Source organism: Fringilla coelebs, assembly GCF_963513975.1.
Source record: "Fringilla coelebs genome assembly, chromosome: 24".
NCBI lineage: Eukaryota > Metazoa > Chordata > Aves > Passeriformes > Fringillidae > Fringilla > Fringilla coelebs.
This window is the reverse complement of record NC_140050.1, coordinates 5800102-5808754: the sequence shown is the minus strand read 5'-3', so window position 1 is coordinate 5808754 and position 8653 is coordinate 5800102. Positions and strand designations below refer to the sequence as shown.

General features: G+C 61.6%; 1 protein-coding gene across 1 annotated transcript in view; it reads left to right on the top strand.

Annotated features, from left to right (window-relative positions):
* JAK3 (Janus kinase 3) overlaps positions 1-7699 on the top strand; it is a gene marked incomplete at its 3' end in the record, with an annotated part of 14668 nt that extends 6969 nt beyond the window's left edge. The window contains 12 exon segments of the mRNA XM_084221347.1: positions 362-493; positions 495-501; positions 1359-1400; positions 1403-1509; positions 2462-2612; positions 3456-3595; positions 4696-4885; positions 5799-5923; positions 6212-6384; positions 7169-7286; positions 7376-7486; positions 7583-7699. Coding sequence (XP_084077473.1) covers positions 362-493; positions 495-501; positions 1359-1400; positions 1403-1509; positions 2462-2612; positions 3456-3595; positions 4696-4885; positions 5799-5923; positions 6212-6384; positions 7169-7286; positions 7376-7486; positions 7583-7699 — 1413 coding nt within the window.
* Between the last annotated feature and the right edge of the window lie 954 nt (positions 7700-8653).

Here is an 8653-nt window from a genome sequence, read left to right as displayed (position 1 = left end):
TGGATCCCCACCCCCACAGATCCCATGGATCCCCATCCCACAGATCCCATGGATCCCCATCCCACAGATCCCACAGATCCCATGGATCCCCATTCCACAAATCCCACGAATCCCATGGATCCCCATCCCACATCCCCATATCCCACAAATCCCACAGATCCCATGGATCCCATGGATCCCATGGATCCCCACCCCACAAATCCCACAGATCCCATGGATCCCCATCCCATGAATCCCATGGATCCCACAGATCCCCATCCCACGGATCCCCACCCCACAGCCCCCACCCCGGTGCCCCCCCAGCCCCGCCCGTGATGTGTGGGGCCGCCCCGAGGGTCCTGACCCCCTTTCCCCCCCGCAGGAGGACAGGAAGGTCCCGCACGGGAACGTCTCTGCCAAGAAGGTGCTGCTGGCCCGGGAGGGGGACGCGGCCGGGGGGAGCCCCCCGTTCATCAAACTCAGCGACCCCGGCGTCAGCGTCACCGTCCTGGCCCCCCGACAGTGAGTGGGGGTCCGGGGGGTCCCGGGGGCTGGGGGGGCGGGGATGGGGGGTCTGCATTTGGGGGGGGGTCCTGGGCTTGTCCTGCATGGGGAAACCTGGCTGTGGGCTCGGGTACCAGGGCTGGGCTTGGGGTTCTGGGTTTGGGTTCTGGTTCTGGGTTCAGGGTTCTGGGTTTGCAGTTCTGGGTTTGGGGTTCTGGGTTTGGGGTCCTGGTTCTGGGTTTGGGGCTCTAGGTTCAGGGTTCTGGGTTTGGGGTTCTGGGTTTGGGTTTGGGGGTTCTGGGTTTGGGGTCCTGGTTCTGGGTTTGGGGTTCTGGGTTTGGGGTCCTGGTTCTGGGTTTGGGGCTCTGGTTCAGGGTTCTGGGTTTGGGGTCCTGGTTCTGGGTTTGGGGTTCTGGGTTTGGGGTTCTGGTTCTGGGTTTGGGGTCCTGGTTCTGGGTTCAGGTTCTGGGTTTGGGTCCTGGTTCTGGTTTGGGGTCCTGGGTTTGGTGTCCTGGGGGCTGTGGGTGCTGAGGGGGGGGGGGGCTGAGGGGGCTGGGGGTGCTGAGGGGGCTGGGGGTGCTGAGGGTGCTGGGGGCTGGGGGTGCTGAGGGGGCTGGGGGTGCTGAGGGGGCTGAGGGGGCTGGGGGGTGCTGAGGGGGCTGGGGATGCTGGGGGGGCTGGGGGTGCTGAGGGGGCTGGGGGTTGCTGAGGGTGCTGGGGGGCTGGGGGTGCTGAGGGGCTGGGGGTGCTGAGGGGGCTGAGGGGGCTGGGGGTGCTGAGGGGGCTGAGGGTGCTGAGGGGGTCCTGGGGGTGCTGAGGGGATCCTGGGGGTGCTGAGGGTGCTGGGGGTGCTGAGGGGGCTGGGCGCCCCGCAGTGCTGGTGGAGAGGATCCCGTGGGTGGCCCCCGAGTGTGTCAGCGCCCCGGGAGCCTGGCGCTGCCGGCCGACAAGTGGGGCTTCGGAGCCACCCTCTGGGAGATCTTCAGCGGGGGGAACATGCCCCTGAGCCTGCTGGAGCCCCGGAGGGTGAGCTGATCCCTGATCCCATCCTGGATCCCATCCTGCCCCATCCCTCTGCATCCCATCCTGCCCCATCCTACTGGATCCCATCCTGCCCCATCCCGCTGCATCCCATCCTGCCCTCCTGGCCCATCCCGCTTGATCCAACCTTCTCCCCATCCCACTGTGGCCAGACCCTCCTTCCCCAGCCCTTCTTTCCTGGTCAATTCCATCCCATTTCCTCAATTCCACCCCACAAATCCCATCCCATCAATCCTATCCCATTTCCTGCTATGGATCCCACAAATCCCATCCCATCAATCCCATCCCATTCCCTGCTATCAATCCCATCCCATCAATCCCATCCCATTTCCCCACTATGGATCCCATAAATCCCATCCCATCCCATCCCCTGCTAGGCATCCCATCCCATAAATCCAATCCTGTCCCATCAATCCCATCCCATTTCCTGCTATGGATCCCATAAATCCCACCCCACAAATCCCATCCCATCCCATCCCATCAATCCAATCCCATCCATCCCACCCCATCCCATCCCATCCCATCCCATCCCATCCCATCCCATCCCATCCCATCCCATCCCATCCATCCCATCCCATCCCATCCCATTCCTGCGATGGATCCCATCCCACCCCATCAATCCCCCCCCACAAATCCCACCCCACAAATCCCATCCCGTCCCATCCCGTCCCATCCCGTCCCATCCCGTCCCATCAATCCCATCCCATTCCGTGCTATGGATCCCATCCCACCCCACAGATTCCATCCCACAAATCCCATCCCACAAATCCCACCCCACAAATCCCACCCCACAAATCCCATCCCATCAATCCCACCCCACTCCCTGCTATGCATCCCACTCCATTCCACCTCTCCCACCCCATCCCACCTCTCCCCCGCTCCCAGCGCCGTTCAGGGTCTCTTTTTGGGGTCCCACGCCCCGACCCCGTTCCCACAGAAGCTGGAGTTCTACCGCAGCCGGCAGCAGCTCCCGGCGCCGCGCTGGCCCGAGCTGGCCGCGCTGGTGGCCCAGTGCATGGACTACGAGCCCCAGCGCCGGCCCTGCTTCCGCGCCCTCATCCGCGACCTCAACAGCCTCATCACCTCTGGTGGGCCCCACGGAGGGTGGGGGGCACGGGGGGACCCCCACGGCCGCCTCACCCCCTCCTTCCCCATCCCATCCCATCCCATCCCATCCCATCCCATCCCATCCCATCAATCCCATCCCATCCCATCCAATCCCATCCCATCCCATCCCATGGATCCCATCCCATCCCATCCCATCCCATCCCATGGATCCCATCCCATCCCATCCCATCCCATCCCATCCCATCCCATGGATCCCACCCCATCCCATCCCATCCCATCCCACCCCACCCCATCCCATCCCATCCCATCCCACCCCATGGATTCCATCCCATCCCACCCCACCCCACCCCATGGATCCCATCCCATCAATCCCATCCCATCCCACCCCACCCCATGGATCCCATCCCATCAATCCCATCCCACCCCATCCTATCCCATCCCATCCCATCCCATCCCTTCCCATCCCATCCCCTCCCATCCCATCCCATCCCATCAATCCCATCCCATCCCATCCCATCCCATCCCATCCCACCCCATGGATCCCATCCCATGGATCTCATCCCACCCCATCCCACAGATCCCATCTCTTCAATCCCATCCCAACCCACCCCATGGATCCCATCCCATCCCACCCCACCCCATGGATCCCATCCCATCAATCCCATCCCACCCCATGGATCCCATCCCATCCCACCCCACCCCACCCCATCCCATCCCATCCCATCCCATCCCATCCCATCCCATCCCACCCCACCCCACCCCATCCCATCAATCCCATCCCATCCCACCCCATCCCATCCCATCAATCCCATCCCATCCCATCCCACCCCACCCCACGGATCCCATCCCATCCCATCCCACAGACTACGAGCTGCTGTCGGACCTGTCCCCCGCGGATGTGACGCTCCGGGATGGCTTCTGGGGACACGAGTGCCTGGCCATGAGCCAGGACCCCGAGCAGTTCCAGGAGAGGCACCTCAAGTACATCTCGCTGCTGGGCAAGGTGGGGGCACAGGAGGGACCCCAGCCCCAAAACTCAGCCTGGCTGCTGTTCCCTTCCTGGGTTTGGGGTGTGGGACATCCTGGCTGGATCCTGATCCTCCTGCACCGGCCTGCTGCCTCCTGCCCCGTCCCGCTTGATCCTGATCCTCCTGCCCCTCCTGCCCCATCCTGCCCCTCCTGCCCCATCCCGCTTGATCCTGATCCTCCTGCCCCATCCCGCTTGATCCCAACCCTCCTGCCCCATCCCACTTGATCCTGATCCTCCTGCCCCTCCTGCCCCATCCTGCCCCTCCTGCCCCATCCCACTTGATCCCAACCCTCCTGCCCCATCCTGCCCCTCCTGCCTCCTCCTGCCCCATCCTGCCCCTCCTGCCCCATCCCACTTGATTCCAAACCTCCTGCCCCATCCCACCCCTCCTGCCCCATCTTGCCCCTCCTGCCCCATCCTGTCCCATCCCATTTGATCCCAGCCCTCTTGCCCCATCCTGCCCCTCCTGCCCCATCCTGCCCCATCCCATTGATCCCAATCCTCCTGCCCCATCCTGCCCCATCCCATTGATCCCAACCCTCCTGCCCCATCCTGCCCCATCCTGCCCCATCCTGCTGGATCCCGACCCTCCTGCCCCATCCTGCCCCATCTTTCCCATCCCACTTGATCCTGCCCCTCCTGCCCCATCCCATTGATCCCAACCCTCCTGCCCCTCCTGCCCCATCCTGCTTGATCCCCACCCTCCTGCCCCATCCTGCCCCATCCTACCCCATCCTGCCCCATCCTGCCCCATCCCACCCCTCCTGCCCCTCCCTGTTCCATCCCAGTTTTCCTGGAGTTGGGATACAATCCCAATCCTCCTCAGGCTGTCATCCATTACAGTCACCTGGCTGAATGCCCCTCCTGTCCCACTCGGCTGGGATTAATTAATGATGCAATTAATGGGGTCATCACCAGCAATCCCAGGAAGTTCTTTTGCACATCAGCTGCTCTTTCCCGGCTGACGTGAAAATGCAGCTGTGGGGATTTTGGGGAGGGGGATGGATGGATGAGGCACTGGGAATGCGGGATGGGGACCCCGATCCGCATCCAGATCCCTGCAAAATTCCCAGGGGAATTTCGGGAGCGTGGAGCTGTGCCGCTACGACCCGCTGGGCGACAGCACGGGCGAGCTGGTGGCGGTGAAGAGGCTGCAGCAGGATTCGGCCAAGGAAATCCGGGATTTCGAGCGGGAGATCCAGATCCTGCACTCGCTGCAGCACGACTTCATCGTCCGCTACCGGGGCGTCTGCTACAGCCGGGGTGAGCTGGGAATGGGGCGGGAAAAATGGGAATGGGACTGGGAACAATGGGAATGGGGCTGGGAATGGGGCGGGAATGGGGCTGGGAATGGAGCAGAGAACAATGGGAATGGGGCTGGGAACAATGGGAATGGGGCGAGAATGGGGCTGGGAATGGGGCAGGAATGGGGCTGGGAACAATGGGAATGGGGCTGGGAACAATGGGAATGGGGAAGGAATGGGGCCGGGAAAACTGAGAATGGGGAGGGAATGGGGCAGGGAACAATGGGAATGGGGCTGGAATGGGGCGAGAATGGGGCTGGGAATGGGACAAAAATGGGGCAGGGAACAATGGGAATGGGACTGGGATGGGGCAGGGAACAATGGGAATGGGGCTGGGAATGGGGCAGGAATGGGGCTGGGAATGGGGCAGGGAACAATGGGAATGGGGCTGGGAATGGGGCAAAAATGGGGCTGGGAATGAGGCAGGAATGGGGCAGGGAACAATGGGAATGGGGCTGGGAAAACTGGGAATGGGGCTGGGAATGGGGCAGGGAAAACTGGGAATGGGGCTGGGAACAATGGGAATGGGGCTGGGAATGGGACAGGGAACAATGGGAATGGGGCTGAAAATGGGGCAGGAATGGGGATGAAAATGGGGCAGGAATGGGGCTGGGGATTGGGCAGGGAAAACTGGGAATGGGCTGGGAATGGGGCTGGAAGTGGGGCAGGGAATGGGGCAGCAATGGGGCTGTGAATGGGGCAGCAATGGGGCTGTGAATGGGCAGGGAATGCACAGGGAATGGGGCAGGGAATGCACAGGGAATGCCCAGGGACTGGGGCTGTGAATGGGGCAGGGAATGCACAGGGACCGGGGCAGGGATCCCGGATCCCGGGTCCCGGCTTTGTCCATCCCGCGCTGGATTTGCCCGCAGGGCTGCGCGGGCTGCGGCTGGTGATGGAATTCCTGCCCAACGGCTGCCTGCGGGATTTCCTGCAGAAGAACCAGCCCCGCCTGGAGCACGGCACGCTGCTCCTCTACGCCTGGCAGATCTGCAAGGTGGGATCGGGGCGAGCACGGGGGAAAACGGGGCTGCAACAACACCGTGGGTCAGCCCCAGGCCGTGGGTCAGCCCTGGGCGCTGTCCTGGCCGGAGCAATGCCACCGGTCACTGTCCAGCTCTGGGGGTGCTGCAGGACCCTGTCCCAGCCAGGACAGTGCCACCCTCACCCCGGGGGCTGTGCTCCAGCCGGGATGAGCCCCCAGGGACCCTCACCCGGGGCTTCCCCACCCTTGGGGACGCTGCCGTGTCCCCGCTCCCGTCGAGCCGCCGCCGCCTCCCGGCAGGGCATGGAGTACCTGGGGTCGCAGCGCTGCGTGCACCGGGACCTGGCGAGCAGGAACATCCTGGTGGAGAGCGACAGCCACGTCAAGATCGGCGACTTCGGGCTGGCCAAGCTGCTCCCGCAGGACAAGGATTACTACGTGGTGCGGGAGCCCGGCCAGAGCCCCGTGTTCTGGTGAGGGGGGCACGGGGCAGGGCTGGAATTCCGGCGGGATCCTGGGCTCGGAAGCTGCTTTTCCCAGAGATCGGGATCCCCTTTTGCGGGGACTCAGAATCCCCTTTTTCTGGAGCTCAGAACACGTTTTTCCCAGAGTTCAAAACCCGTTTGTCCCAAGGCTCTGGACCCATTTTTCCCAGAGATCAGAACCCGTTTTTCCCAGGACTCTGGACTCATTTTTCCCAGGGTTCTGGACCCGTTTTTCCCGAGGCTCTGTTCCCATTTTCCCCGGGGTTCAGAACCTGGTTTTCCCGAAGCTCTGTTCCCGTTTTTCCCAGGAATCTGGACTCATTTTTCCCGGGGTTCAGAAGCTGTTTTTCCCAGGGCTCTGGACCCATTTTTCCCAAACCTCAGAATGCCCTTTTCCCGGAGCTCTGGACCCGTTTTTCCCAGGGCTCTGGACCCGTTTTTCCCGGAGCTCTGGACCCGTTTTTCCCGGGGCTCTGAACTCATTTTTCCCGGGTTTCAGAACCCGTTTTTTCCAGAGCTCTGGACCCGTGTTTCCCAGGGCTCTGGACCTGTTTTTCCCGGGGTTCAGAACTCGTTTTTCCCGGGGCTCTGGACCCCTTTTTCCCGGGGCTCTGGACCCATTTATCCTGAAGCTCTAAACTCATTTTTCCCGGAGCTCTGAACTCATTTTTTCCGGGGGCTCTGGACCCGTTTTTCCCGAGGCTCTGAACCCGTTTCTCCCAGAGCTCTCAACTCATTTTTCCCGGCGCTCTGGCCCCGTTTTTCCCGGCAGGTACGCTCCGGAATCCCTGGCTGACAACATCTTCTCCTGCGCCTCGGACGCCTGGAGCTTCGGGGTGCTCCTCTACGAGCTCTTCACCTACAGCTCCAAGAGCCGGAGCCCCTCGGAGGTGCCGTTTTCCCCGGACAGCGGGAGGGGGACGATCCCCTCGCAGCCTCCCGGTGCTCCCGGTGCTGACGGGTGTCCCCGGTGCCGCAGGAATTCCTGCGGATGATGGGCACGGCCAGGCCGCCGCAGATCATCTGCCACCTGCTGGAGCTGCTCAAGGACAACCGGCGGCTCCCGGCTCCCCCCGGCTGTCCCCCGGAGGTGACACCGCTGCCCCGGGGCTGGCGGGGAGGGGGTCCCCGGGGTGCCCCTCGTCCCCTGATGGCCCCGCCGTGTCCCTTGTCCCCCCCCCCACAGGTGTACGAGCTGATGATGAGCTGCTGGGCCTTCACCCCTGGTGCCAGACCCACTTTTGGGGAGCTGTCCCCCAAAATCGAGGCGCTGCGGGATGGGCGGAGCAAAACTCGGGGGTAGCGCCCCCCCGGGATGGACCCCCCCCCCCCCCCCAATCCGTGGTGATGTTCCCCAGAGCTTTGAGGGGGCAGTGAGGGGGGACACAGCCCCCAGCCCCCCTTTCCCACATCGCATCCCTTCAGCTTTTCCCCCTTTTTTTCCTTGCTCTCCACGGTAGAATTGGGATGGGAATATGGGATTGATGGGATTCATGGGATTCATGGGATTCATGGGAAAATGGGATTTATGGGAATATGGGATTTATGGGATTAATTGGAATATGGGATTGATGGGAATATGGGATTTATGGGATTTATGGGAATATGGGATTGATGGGGTTTATGGGAATATGGGATTGATGGGATTTATGGGATTCATGGGAATATAGGATTTATGAGGTTAATGGGAATATGGGATTGATGGGATTGATGGGATTCATGGGAATATAGGATTTATGGGGTTTATGGGAATATGGGATTTATGGGATTTATGGGAATATGGGATTCATGGGATTTATGGGATTGGTGGGAATATGGGATTCATGGGAATATGGGATTTATGGGATTTCTGGGAATATGGGATTTATGGGAATATGGGATTTATGGGGTTTATGGGAATATGGGATTAATGGGATTTCTTGGAATATGGGATTTATGATATTTCTGGGAATATGGGATTTCTGTGATTAATGGGATTTCTGGGAATGTGGGATTTATGATATTTCTGGGATTTGGCAGGAAGGAGGCAGCAGCCGGCGGGGGGGCATTTATTAGAAAATAAAGTGTTTAATAAAAGAGCAGCTCCTGCTCCCTTCACAGCACGGGGGAGGGCGGCGGGCGGGGAAGGGGGAGCAGGAGACGGCGCGGGGACAGCGACAGGGCGGGGACAGCAGGAGGAGGAGGAGGAGGAAGAGGAGGAGGAGGAAGAGGAGGAGGCGCCCCCTCCCCTGCCCGCCTCCATCCAGTGTTTCCATTC